Source organism: Marmota flaviventris, chromosome 13 (assembly GCF_047511675.1).
Source record: "Marmota flaviventris isolate mMarFla1 chromosome 13, mMarFla1.hap1, whole genome shotgun sequence".
Taxonomy (NCBI): Eukaryota; Metazoa; Chordata; class Mammalia; order Rodentia; family Sciuridae; genus Marmota; species Marmota flaviventris.
This window is the reverse complement of record NC_092510.1, coordinates 50606665-50621442: the sequence shown is the minus strand read 5'-3', so window position 1 is coordinate 50621442 and position 14778 is coordinate 50606665. Positions and strand designations below refer to the sequence as shown.

The 14778-nt window shown below is 33.8% G+C and overlaps 1 protein-coding gene across 1 annotated transcript in view; it reads right to left on the bottom strand.

The window, feature by feature from the left end:
* Positions 1 to 14778, bottom strand: part of Ccdc171 (coiled-coil domain containing 171) — a 398124-nt gene that overhangs the window by 298203 nt on the left and 85143 nt on the right. Inside the window, exons 9-10 of the mRNA XM_071600432.1 lie at positions 13218 to 13378; positions 574 to 712 (exon numbers count right to left, since the gene is read on the bottom strand). Coding sequence (XP_071456533.1) covers positions 574 to 712; positions 13218 to 13378 — 300 coding nt within the window. The remainder of the gene's footprint in view (positions 1 to 573; positions 713 to 13217; positions 13379 to 14778) is intronic.

Sequence of the window (14778 nt, the reverse complement as noted above, 5' to 3'; positions counted from 1 at the left end):
CACTCTGATTGACTGAACTAAGACAGATAAAGGGCCAACACAAAAGCAGCAGCTAGAAGAGTTAACATGAAGCCAAAGGGAAAAAGGCCTTCGATTCTATGACAAGATATCATTCTGAAAGCAGCAGAAGACATTGATTAATTTTTAGTAAAAGGGACGCTGATAAGAACAGATAAAGGAGACAGAATGATCAGGTATAAAATGATTATAAAAGGAGGTCTTTAAAATCAGCAGATTTACTGATCATGAACCCAGCTACTCCTCTGCCTAGGTAATACTGTTTTAGTTACTTCAAGTAAAAATGAAAAAACCCTAAATATATTTTAAAATATTCTTTGACTCAAAATTTTTACTAATTCAGTTAGATTCCCCAATTATTCCAAATCAGAGAGGTTTTATTATGTGTATCTTTGATGTAATAAGCATTTCCAGTTTTGAAATTTCTTATCAATGTCACTAAAATTACTCTCATACTATTATCCCAGGGTATGTAGTGAGGGTGGGGAGAACCTGCTATACATCAAATATGACCCAATAAAGTAACTGCCATAGGGTTTTCTTTTATATCCTTACCATTACAAGTTCTTCCTGTAATTCACTGCAACTTTTTTCATTATACTGGAGTCTCTTTGAAAGGTCTATAATTACTTTCTTCTGTTCCTCAATCTCTTCATTTAGTGTCTTGGTTCTGGAGAAATATTCTCTCTCTAATCTGAAAAGTTGAAAATGTCAGAGCTGGTTTTTAATATGCTTTCATCAACTGCTATTATACACCTTTAACACAAATGGCTGATGAAGTACTATATATCATGTTTTCAAGCCAAAAGGCTTTTTAAAGCCCACCTTCCCTTTTTTTTTTTTCAAATTAAAAGGACTGCACATTCTTAAATGACAAACTTTAAAGGAGTAATACTTCCCCTTTGATAGTAGGTATTTGTGCTATGTCTAAGGTTATAAGCAAGTAGATTTGGTTAATGTGGTTTTAGGGGTTTTTTGTTTTGTTTTGGCGGCACTGAGAATTAAGCCAAGGACCTCACACATACTGGGCAAACGCTCTACCACTGGGGCTACATTTCCAGCCATTTTTTTATTTTTTATTGTGAAACAGGTTCTAAGTGGCTAAGACTAAACTCAAACTTGCATTCTCCTGCTTCAGCATATATAGTTGAGCACCACATGCCCAACTCAATTTGGGGGGGGGTGGGGGGTGGGAAGGGGTACCAGAGATTGAACCAAGGGATACTTAACCACTGAGCCACATCCACAACCATTTTTTTATTTTATTTTGAGACAGGAGCTCACTAAATTGCTCAGGACCTTGATAAGTTGCTGAGGCTGGCCATGAACTCACTATCCTCCAGCCTCACCTTCCAGAGCTACTGGGATTACAGGCATGTGCCACACCGTGCCTGGCCCAACTCACCATGATTTTTGATGAACAAAATCTACCTACCACAGTTTAGTTAGCTCAGATTCAGCCTCAAGACTGAGAAAACAGTCCTAACAAATCATTTTAAAATTAGGGTACTAAAGAGAAATGAAACAAATGTCTTATTTCTGAATGTCCACACAGGTAGAACCAGGTGATAGCATTAAAATCCGAAAGGAATAATGATAAAAACATTAATATTCACTTTGAAGACAAATGAACTTCTTTTCAAAAAATCTCCTTCCTATTTAAATATTGCCCAGGATGGTTTCTTTTTGTTGTTGTTGTTTGAGACAGTCTCAGTAAATTGTTGTGGCTGGCTTTGAATTTACAATCCTCCTGCCTTAGGCTCTTGAGTTGCTGGAATTTACAGACATGTGCCACATCCCATAGCTCTGGCTGGTATTAAACTATGTTTACATTCTTGTATGGACATAAAGTGAAAAGCAGCTTGGAAGTATTGTTGTTTAAAATTTACTGAGATAATCCCTCAAATGAATAATTTTAATTCAAATTAAATTGTTGTCACTATTTTTGGAGGTACTGGGGATTAAACCCAGGGACACTAAACCACTGAGCCACATCCCTAACCCTTTTATTTTTTATTTTGAGACAGGGTCTCACTAAATTGTTGAGGGCCTTACTAAATTGATAAGACTGGATGAACTTGTGATCTTCCTGCCTCAGCCTACCAAGTTGTGTCACTATTTTTAATCTGAGACCTTCCTGATAAATGTAGTAGAACTATCTCCTCTGATTTTTAAGCTATAATGCAGAAGATAATATGAATCAATATAATCAAATCCACATTGAATTCAGGCTAGTTAAACAAGGATATACATATATATATATAGAGAGAGAGAGAGAGAGAATTTTTTTCACTGATACACCCAGCCTTATTCTGTCTGAACAATCATTTTCTTTCTCCAGAATAGAACAGAGACAATTATAGTGTTAACCTTTGTACATTCTCTTATGGATCAAGGATATTCCAATATAAAATAGCTAAAGTTAAAATAAACATATATAGAAGGATTGAATACTATAGTTATGTAAATCTATCAGAAAGTTGGACAAAACAATAAAAATGAACTGAAGTAGAGAAAAGATCAGAAAATCAATCCAGGAATCCCAACATATAAATAATGGAAGTTCCAAAAAGAGAGTGTAGAAAATATAAAGGAAGAAATCAACAAAGCAATAATATAAAACAAAATTCCCCAGAAAGGAATTTCTTACAAATTAAAAGTTGAAAGAGCTCAAAAACTGCCCTGAAAAATAATGAAAAGCAATTCATGCCAGGCACATCATCGCAAAATTTCAAAACAAAGAAAAGATTCTACAGTGTCCACACAGTATGGAAAAACATATATGTTATTATTTTACCATAATAATATTGAAATTATAAAATAAATTATTGAACCATTTATTATATTTGCCTATGACTTCAAACTTGGGGATACAGAGAAAACCACAGACCACATACAAAGGTTAGGAATCAAATGTCTTCCCAGATTCTAGGACTGAATGAACAGCTACGTGAACCAGGAAAAAAGTGTGGAGATCAAAAAAACATTTTCAGAATGCAAGTTTTAAATTGTCCTCTGACATATAACTTTTAAGAAGCTACTTTACAATGGAATAAATCAAAAGAAAAAAAGCAACAGATTAATAAAAAAGTGATTCAAGATAGAAGAGAAGTAGAAGGAATCCCAAGGATGATGTTAAATGACATCCAAGGGGATGACTATGTACAGAAAATCTAAAAAATAATTTCTTTAGCATGGAAGACAGAAGAAGCATCTTAGGAAAAAAAGGATACCTCTTAGAAAAGAATAATGAAATTCTTTTTTTTTTCTTTTTTTTTTTAATTTTTTTATTGTTGGCTGTTCAAAACATTACATAGTTCTTGATATATCATATTTCACACTTTGATTCAAGTGGGTTATGAGCTCCCATTTTTACCCCATATACAGATTGCAGAATCACATCAGTTACACATCCATTGATTTACATATTGCCATACTAGTGTCTGTTGTGTTCTGCTGCCTTTCCTATCCTCTACTATTCCCCCTCCCCTCCCCTCCCCTCCCCTCTACTCTCTCTGCCCCCTCTACTGACATTCATTTGTCCCCCTTGTATTATTTTTCCCTTTCCCCTCACTTCCTCTTGTATGTACTTTTGTATAACTCTGAGGGTCTCCTTCCATTTCCATGCAATTTCCCTTCTCTCTCCCTTTCCCTCCCACCTCTCATCCCTGTTTAATGTTAATCTTCTTCTCATGCTCTTCGACCCTACTCTGTTCTTAGTTACTCTCCTTATATCAAAGAAAACATTTGGCATTTGTTTTTTAGGGATTGGCTAGTGAAATTCTTGACTTAAAAGAACATAATGAGAGATTTTTCAGTTCTGGCAGAATTTCATAACTTACTTGGCTAATTCCATAAAGTCATCATACTAGCTAAGCATAAGTTAATCACAATAAGCTTATCTGATTTATGAGGCAATTATTAACTATTTTTTCATTTGTTGATTCATCAAATCTTCATTTAGCAGCTCCTTTATACCAGGCACTATCCAAGGCATTGGGAGACAGCAATGAACACAATAAAATTCCCCTCCATGTAAGACAGACCATAAACAACAAAAAATATACTAAAATGTGCTATAACGAAAAATTAAGATCAGTTATAAAAAAAGCTGTAGAAAAAAATAAAGTATGCTGAACCCAAAAGAATAGATAAAGGGAAGGAATGAGTGGATGTTGTGTGGGAAAAGCATGCAATAGAAATAAATAAGTAGAGGCTAGTATATTATATCTAAAGGTGAAAACTGAAAATATGGAAGAATATTCATGTTATATAGAAATATAAAGTTAAATATCAAAGCAAACATCAATAAGAGTTAAAAGTAGTTACCTCAGAGGAATGGAAACTGAAAGTGGAGAACAATGGGGGTATGAAGCCTATGTTTTTCATAAGCCTAACTACTGTTTTACTCTTTAAATTATATACAAGATTAATTTGATAAAAATAAAAATTTAAATTAAAAAATACTGCTACTCAACAAATATAAAATTATATGCATCTATCATTTTGTACTGTTTTATGAACTGAAACTGGGTCCCCTGAAATGAAGGACCATCCCTTGCTATTAGCAAGCTGATGTACAACCCCAAAGAAGCTGGCCCCTGTGCTTCTGCTAACAGCCCCACACAAAAGGGAGTATATATGACAAGAGTCCAGTAGGTTAAGGGGATACTCTTGTCTTTTAGAAGTCAGAAGAGAGAACTCAGGACTTAAATGCAGGGGATTTAGGCAAGAAAGAGAGAAGGAAACCTGTAGCTAGAATGCCTTCTTTCTTACTAGATTCCATCTTCCCTCCTTTAGAACTCAGCTAACACCTGGGCACGGTGGTGCATGCCTGTAATCTCACTGACTGGGGAGGCTAAAGCAGGAGGATTGCAAATAGCAGGCCAGCCTCATCAACTTAGCAAGGCTCTAAATAACTTAGCAAGATCCTATCTCAAAATAAAAAATAAAAAGGGCTGGGGATGTAGTTCAGTGCCCCAGTACCAAAAAACAAAAAGCAAAAAAAAAAAAAAAGAACTCAGCTAACAATTAAAAAATAATAACAAGCTCTTTCAACAAATTACCATATTTGAGCTATCTTTCACCAAGAATGTAAACAATAATACATTCTCATTATAGTACTTCAATTATTTTTATATTTTGGGGTGGTATATTTAGGGGAAAAAAAGAAGTCCTAAATATTGAGTGTAATAAAACTTGAATGGAGTCCATTCAGTATATCTTTGACTAATGCTATTTTAAATTAAACCTAAGCTAGATTTAAGGATCACCATGATCTCCTTTTTCCTCTTACTGCCCAGCAATCAGTTACCATAGCTAATGGAGACTAAACTGTATTTGAAAACTCTAAATAAACATATTATTGAAGAGTTTTAGTTTCATACTGGAAGTTTTAGATGAAAAAAAAATTTACTAACTTAATTTAGAATTATGAAATATATATTTGATATAAAGTAATCATAAAGTATAAATAATATCAAATAATAATTCAAATTATAAATAATTCAATATAAAATAATTTCACATAGATATGTTTATTGTTATGAACCTGTGGGCCAAATTATAACTCTTAAATACACACACAGCTTTTTTCCCCCCTTCCTTTCAGTGAGATCCTGCCTAGATCTACCTGGAAAGAAACAGAAGCTTAAGAACCTCAGTCAGGGTAGAAGCAAAGAATAACTATGACAAAATTAGCACAATGACTATACAAACAGGTGTTTCTGGGCTTCACCTGGGCAGCCCTGACCATGGGAACTCTGGGCCTAAAGCTGTCCTTGTTATGCTCAGAGGTCTTATGGCCACTATCCACCTACTTGAAGGTGTCTGCCCACTGCTATGTGCTTGGCACTGTGGCCACGTTTCACAACTGGGGTGAAGTAAGCAAGTCCCAAAAAAACAAAAGGCCAAAATGTTTTCTCTGAGAAGTGTATGTTGATCCATAATTGGGGTCTGGGGGTAGAATGGAGGAACTTTGGATTGGGCAGAGGGGAGTGAGGGGAGGGGCGGGGGTCATAGGGTAGAAAAAATGGTGTAATGAGATAGGCATTATTACCCTATGTACGCGTATGATTGCACGAATGCTGTGACTCTATTTGTGTAAAAATTTAAATAGAAATTAAAAATTCTAAAAATTGAAAAATTTTTAAAAACTGGGAGCAAACTACCCTTCCAGCTGCACAACCAGAGATCTAGGAGGCCTGAGTCAACAGAGCCTACAGAGATCTTTGCTTCTGACACCCTCTCAATTCCTGCCTGGACAACCCTCCCTCCCACTTTCCCATGAAAGAGCAAGATTATTTTCTAAAAAGTAAAAAATAAAAATATTTAACTACTGACAAGGTTCTGGCAGCGTTTACTCTATGACCTCATATTACCAACTGCTACATCAGTTCTTTCCAATAGATAAAACAATGTCCTATCCTAAAACTTCCTACCCTCGAAGTTGTAAATTAAAGGTATGATTTCCCTTAAAGACCTAAAAGTCTGTAGGGTCTCCTTTTGAAATACATTAATCAAAACTTAGAACTACTTTGAAAAATTTATGTTTGAGTTTATGACTCTAAAAGGTATTAAAGTATTTTTAAATAAGATTGATTATAGTCAGAAGTACCAGTAGAAAAAGAAATAACTTATCTAATCATCCCTTGAGTCATATCATTCCTTCTTGTACCACAGATGATTAGAATAGGAGCAGCCTTCATATGAGGAAAGGAATGCTGGGATGAGAGAAAGGAAGTCATAAGAACTATCAATGACTACTGGGCTTTAAATATTTTTTAATTTTTATTATTAACTTTTTATAGCACAATTACATAAAGATGAAAAGATAACTGGCATTCGTTAAAGCAATAAAGAGTGTTAGATAGTGCTTAAGTGGAATATTTGACTAGTATTTTGAATCATCAGCCAGTGCTTATCAGAATACAAAATTTGAGGGGCTAGGGATATAGCTCAGTTGGAAGAGTGCTTGCCTCACATGCACAAGGCCCTGGATTCAATCCCCAACACCACAAAAACAAAAGAGAGAGAGAGAGAGAATACAAAATTTAAGTATAAATTGTCAAGTATGAAAACACAAATAATACCAAAACAAAACTTAGGAACAAACCTCTTTGTGGTCCAATTAGAAAAGTGCATAGATTAGACTCTTACAGCTTAAGCAGAATTAATTCCCCAAAGATGCCTACTATTTCATTGTGAGAAAGCTCTGGATTATTGGGAGTTCAAGTTACTTCTTTTAGTTTACTTGTAGGTAACCATCAACACGAAGCAACAGTAAAGAAGCCCCACAGTCTCATAATAGCCCATCAACTATACATATAGGCTGAATATTATTTGAACAAATATTTAAATAATATTTGAGTATTTTAATCTAAAAATTATGTCACTAATAATATATTAACATTTAATACATATGAATATATACTAAATACTCAAATATTCATATGTATTAAATGTTAATATCACGTGAAGAGATAGCCTACAGAGTGGGGGAAAAATCTTTACCACACACACCTGAGATACAGCACTAATCAAACTTAACAACAAAAAACAAATAACCCAATCAATAAGTGGGCTAAGTAACTGAACAGACACTTTGCAGAGGAAATACAACAGATCAACAAACATATGAAAAATGTTCATCACATCTATCAATCAGAGAAATGCAAATCAAAACTACTCTAAGATTTCATCTCACTCCAGTCAGAATGGCAATTATCAAGAATACAAGCAATAAGTAAGGATGTTGGTAAGGATGTTGGGGGAAAGGTACACTCATACACTGCTGGTGGGACTGCAAATTGATGCAACCATTCTAGAAAGCAGTATGGAGATTTCTCGGAAAACTTGGAATGAAACAACCATGTGACCCAGCTATACTACTCTTCAGTTTTTACCCAAAGGACGTAAAATAAGCATACTATAGTGACACAGCCACATCAATGTTTATAGCAGCACAATTCACAATTACTTAACTATGGAACCAACAAGATGAATTCAATAGATGAATGCATAAATAAATAAAATGTGGTACATATACACAATGGAATATTACTCAGCCTTAAAGAAGAATGAAATTATGGCATGGTTGTGCAGCTGAAAGGGTAGTTTGCTCCCAGTTTTTTAAAATTATGGCATGGAAATGAATGAAACTAAAGAATATCATGCTAAATGAAATAAGCCAATCCCAAAAAACCAAAGGCCAAATGTTTCCTCGGATCAGCAGATGCTGATCCATATTGGGAGCGGGGAGGGGGGTGTAGGAAAGAATGAAGGAACTTTGAATTGTGAGGAGGAGAGTGAAAGGAGGGGTGGGGCTATGGGGATGGGAAGGATGGTAGATTGAGACAAACATTATCACCCTGTATACATGTTAGATTACACTGCTGGTGTGACTCTGCGCTGTGTTTAGCCAGAAGAATGAAAAATAGTGCTCCATTTGTGTACAATGTGTCAAAATGCATTCTACTGTCATGTAAAACTAATTAGATCAAATTTACAATTTTTTTAAATGTTAATATCAAAGAAAATAAAGGCAACTTAAGTCCTTAGACTGACATATACAGAATGTAATTTAAATCATACCAATGGAAAAAAGAAAAAGTTAAGCATTCCTGTTTTTACAAGCCAGAGAACAAACTACGCCAAACAGCCCACAACACTGCAACAACTGACTCCATTAACACCACAGTGAAAGAAATGTCAGAGAAAGAACTTAGAAAGTTCAATGAGCTACAGGAAAAAAGAAGGAGTGAAATTAGAGATAAAATAAAGGAAGTGAAAAACCACCTCAATAAATACATAAAGATATCCTGAAAAAGAATCAAATAGAAATTCTGGAAAGACTCAATAAACCAAATTAAAAATTCAATGGAAAGCATCATTAGATAGATTAGACCACTGTGAAGACAGAGTTTCAGGCCTTGAAGACAAAGTATATAATCTTAAAAATAAAGTTAACCATAAAGAAAAAATATTAAGAGATCATGACCAGAATATTCAAGAAATCTTGGATAATATCAAGACACAAAATTTAAGAATTATCAGGGCAGGGCTGGGATTGTGGCTCAGCGGTAGAAAGCTCGCCTAGCAGGGGCAGGGCCCAGGTTCAATCCTCAGCACATTAAAAAATAAAGATATTGTGTTGTGTCCATCTACACCTAAAAAATAAATATTAAAAAAAGAATTATCAGGGTAGATGAAAGTTCCAAAATACAAACTAAAAGGATATACAATCTTTGCAATAAAACAAAATTAGAAAATTTTCCAAATCATAGGAACGAGATGGAAATTCAACAAGAGGCACACAGAACTCCAAATAGAAAAATTAGAATACATTTTCTTCTCCAAGACACATTATAATGAAAATGCCTAATATGCAGACTTTTAAAAGCTGCAAGAGAAAAATGGCCAGTCATATTCAGAGGTAAACAAATGCAAATTTCAACTGATATCTTAACCCAGACCCTAAAAGCCAGGAAGGCTTGGAATAATATATGCCACGCTCTGAAAGAAAATGGGTGCCAACCATGAGGACTATGCCCAGAAAAATTATTCTTCAAAATTGAAAATTAAAACTTTCCATGATAAGCAGAAATTAAACAAATTCACAAAGTTTGCACTAAAAAACATACTCAATGAAATATTTCATGAAGAAGAAATGGAAAATAAAAGTGAAAACCATCATATGAATGAACTGCACTAGAAGAATAGTCAACTAAAGAATTTGTATACACGATCAGAGTAACTCTGCATCATGTACAACCACAAGAGTGGGAACCTAAATAGAATAAATTATACTTTATGCGTGTATATTCTGCCAAAGAACAGTCTACTGTCATGTATAACTAAAAATTAAAAAAAGAAAAATATTTTTAAAAAGAAATAATGATTGTAAATATCTGTCTCCAAACAATGGTGTACCCACATACATAAACCCTTCTCAATTTAAAAATCAAATAGACCACTATACAATAATAACTGAGTGGTTTCAACACAGCTCTCCTCTTACCACTAAATGAACTATCCAGATAAAAACTAAGATTCTTCTGAACTAAAAAATAATATTCACCAAATGGACCTAACAGACATCTACAGAACATTTCATCCATCAACAACTGAATTCACTTTCTTCTCAGCAGCATACAGAACATTTTCTAAAATATACCATTTTCTAAAACATACCAAAGCAAATCTTAGCAAATATTTTAAAAAACAGAATTCCTTGTATCCTATCAGGTCATAATGGAATGAAATCAGAAATTAACAAGATAAAAAACAAAAACTACTCTAAGGGCTGGGGATATCGCTCAATTGGTAGAGTGCTTGCTTCACATGCACAAGTCTCTGGGTTCAATCCCCAGCACTACACACACACACACAGATACACACACACCAAAAAAAAAAAAAAAATTCTAACACCTGGAGATAAAATAATATAGTTTTGAGTGATGAATTGATAGCAGAAGAAATCAGGGAATAAATTTAAAAATTCTTAGAAACAAATGATAATACTAATACAACATACAAAAACTTCTGGAACAGGGTTGGGGGTTGTATTTCTGTGGTACAGTGCTTACCCAGCACGTGTAAGGCACTGACTTTGATCCTCAGCACCACATAAAAATAAATAAATATTATAAAAATGCATTGTGTCCACCTACAATTAAATTTATTTTTAATTTCTAGGACAGTATGAAAGCAAGTCTAAGAGAAAAGTTTACAGCACTGACTTCACACATTAAAAAAATAGAAAGATACCAAAGAAATAATACACCTCAAATTCCTAGAAAAAAGAAAAACAAACTAACACAAAAATCAGCAGAAAACGGGAAAATATTAAAATCAGAGCTAAAATCAATAAAATTAAGAATTAAAAAAAACAATATGGAAGGCAGTAAGAAGATTCCTCAAAAAACTATGATTGGAACCTCCATATAACCCAGCTATTCCACTCCTTAGTATACACCCAAAAGATTTAAAATCAGCATACTATAGGCACAGCCACATCAATGTTTATAGAAGCACAATTCACAAAGACTATGGAACCAACATAGGTGCCCTTCAACAGATGAATGGATAAAGAAAATGTGGTACATACATGTATAATGGAATATTACTCGGTCATAAAGAAGAATGAAATTATTCCAGTTGCAAGTAAATGGATAGAATTGGAGACCATCATGCTAAGTGAAATCAGCCAGACCCAGAAAGTCAAAGATTTCCTCTGATACACAGAAAAAAAGAAAGAAAGAAATAGGGGCTGGGGTGTTTCCAACAAAATAGAAAAAAAATCAGTGCAATAGAAGAAGGGGATTGAGAGGGAGGGAGAAGGGATGGAATAAGGGGAAAACAATGCATTGGATCTCACTTACCTTTCATATGCATATATGTGAACATATTACAGCAATCTCATCATTATGTATGTCCATAAGACACTAATTTAAAAAAAAAAACTTTTTTAACTTTCTGCTAAGTAAATAGCAGAAAGGCTATGTAGTAGAAAGGAAAGGTGAACAAGGGCAAGGAAGAAGGAGGGTAATGGGAAGTACTGGGGACTAAATTAGAGCAAATTGTACTCCATGCATTTATTATTGTACCAAAATGAATCATAATGTTATATATAATTAATATGAGCCAATGAAAAAGAAAAGAATTCCTGTCTTAAAATGTTATAAGCATTATAGGGTTTGGGGGTGTCATTTAGTGGTAGAACATGTGCTTAGCATACACAAAAGACCCTGGATTCAATTTCCAGCACCATAACTAAACCAAACAAAAGAAGTCATAAGCATCATTAATAAAAGACAATCACAATTTAAAAATAGTTTTAAATTTTTTCAAACTTCAGTCTTTCAAATGCCATCTATCTTTATGAATTTTACTGCACCCATAATAATTACTATTCTAATTTTTTCCTTAACTCACTTCTTAAAGTATTTTAAAATAATCTTTTTATATTGCTACTGTAAACAGATAACCACTACACCTACTTGTCATAAATAGAAACTGTTTAAAAATAAATATATAACTCTAATAATATATAATTCCAATAATGTTCCAACCTATTACTCTGTCATATACCAAAGGCAGTATGAATTCTACCCTCTCAGGGGAAATGGTTCCAAATGTCTATTATTGACTGATTTTTGGAAACACGTTAGATAATTACAAACTTCTTTAAAGCATTTCAAAGAGTTTTGAGATAAAGGTTTCTAAATTGAAAAAGGTTAATATCAGGAAGAGTCAGAAAGATTTTGACAATGGCCCTTATTAGATGTGTCTTTACCTGCATGAAGCCTCAATTTTCACATCTGTAAAACAGGAATTAGAAAAAAAGTAGTTTCCTCCTACAGTGTTAATTAATCTATGCAATGCTATGTAGTGAGCCACAATGCACATTAGCCACATAGTAGTGTTACTTTTATTATTTCTGCACTTGAAAAAAATCTCAAACATTATTTCCATATGTAACCTAGAAATCAAATTTTTTAAATACTGCATTATATTAATAAATATAATGCAAAACATTAAAATATTAATTTTCTGGCATAAAAATGCATTTCTGTGACTACAAAATCCAAAAGAGCATTTCCATATTACCTATACTGGTTAGTATATTTATATTTCAAAAAGTTTTATCCCTAGTCTACTACTGACATTAATGGCAGGTAGATCTAAAATATTACATATTCACTTTTTTGGGGGGGTGGGGTGGATACTGGGGATTGAACTCAGGGACAATTAACCACTAATACACATCCCAGCCCTTCTTATTTTGAGGTCAGCTCTTGCTAAACTGCACAGGTCCTCACTAAGTTGTTGAGGCTGGCCTCAAACTTGCAATCCTCCTGTCTCAGCCTCCTGAGTTGATAGGTTTCAGGCACACACACACTGCACCCAGCTACATATTCACATTTAAACAACTGGTTGTTTTCTGCAGCACTGGGGATTGAGTCCAGGGCTCTGGGCACTCTACCACTGAACTACACTTCCACCCCTTTTGATTTTTTTTATTTTCATTGTGAGACAGGGTCTTGCTAAATTGTCCAAGTCAGCCTCTAATTTGCAATACTCCTGCCTTAACCTCCCTAATTATGGGGATTACAGGTGTGTGCAACCACACCCAGCACTTAAATAGCTTTTACAAAACCTTCATATTAATTTAGAGAATTTTACAGTAAAATACTTACAAATTTAGCTTTGCAAAGCTCTCTTGGGCGTTAAGCTTTTCTCGCTCATATGCACTTTCAACTTCTTTGAATTCATTCTTGATCATTTCCAAATCAGCAACAGCTTCTGCTTGACTAGCCTTTTCTACCTGTAAAGCTCCTTCGAGGTCTCGAATCCGTAACTACCAAATGACAAAGAAGTAATTAAAACAAGTTGAGAAATCTTTTTTGTTGTGGTGGTTGTTTTTGCAGTTGTGGGGATTGAACCCAGTGTATGCTACCACTGAGCTACATCCCTATCCCTTTTTGTTTCATTTAGAGACAGCACTAAGCTGCCCTAGCTGGCCTCAGCTTCTCAAGGATCTTCAATATTAAATTGAGTAGAATACTTTATCAACAGCAGATTATCATTCATCCAGACACTTCTTTCTTTTTGCTTTGGTTTGAAAAAAGGAATAAATATGTGTTTTTCTTAACACATTTAGTGAAAGAAAAGAAGAGTGGAAGAGTGAAGGTTTGTGCTTTGAAAAAGTATAGGCCAATACACATAACTTGTTCTATAAAAATACTTGATTTTGAGAACCTTGTAATCCATTCAGATATTTCTTTTATGAAATATAATGAATTAAGTGGGTTTTTAATGTAAAAGGAATATTCTTCCTCACTTATGAGAAACATTATTAAATGAATATCTTTATAAGCTTAAGCAACTTTGAACAGATCTGTTTATTCCTGGAGATTTCTTACTATAGAAGAATGAAATTTTATTATCAAACAACACAATTTGAAATATTTATGGTTGTAGATATTTGATATCCTGGATTTGCTTCAATATAATCTGGAGGTGGAAAAGTTTGTGGGGTAATAGATAAAACACAATTGGCCTGAAGTAGGTGTTAAAATAGGGAGATGGGTAGATGGGGGGTTCATTTTACTATCCTCTCTATTTTTGCCTATACTTCAAATTCTACATAATAAAACATTTTTAAAAATAGATTCCCTGTGTCTACCAACACTAGAATGAATTTTAAAAGTTCATTCTCACAAAAGAATCATATGTAGCTATAAAAAGACCTCCAAGCAACTTTAGAAAAAAAGTTCTCTGTGTAGTGTTGTAGAACAATACACTATTAAATATTAAAATATACTGAAAATAACTAAGTCCATATCAGTATATAAAGTACACGAAAATTGTGGTAACAAGGAAAATAACAAGAATAAGCAGGCAAGGGCAGAAGGAGGAGAGATAGGAGTAAAAGCAAGAATTTTCACTCTTTAAATCTTGTTTTGATTTTTTAACTACATAAATATTTTACCTTTGCAGAAAACTAATTTAAAAATAATATACTTTGCTAAAGTTTAAAAAGGAAGAGGTAGGAAAAAATGTTTCACATTAGATAGAAAATGGCTTTGTTCATAAAACTCAGGTTTCAACTTAAGCTCAACAAATTAACTTACGTGATCTTGGGCCTATTACTAAAACTCCAAACACCTGAGTTCTAGAAATGAAACTGAAAAAGAAAAATATCTAGAACGTCTACTTTACAGGGTTTCTACAAGGATCTACTGAGACAATATTTAG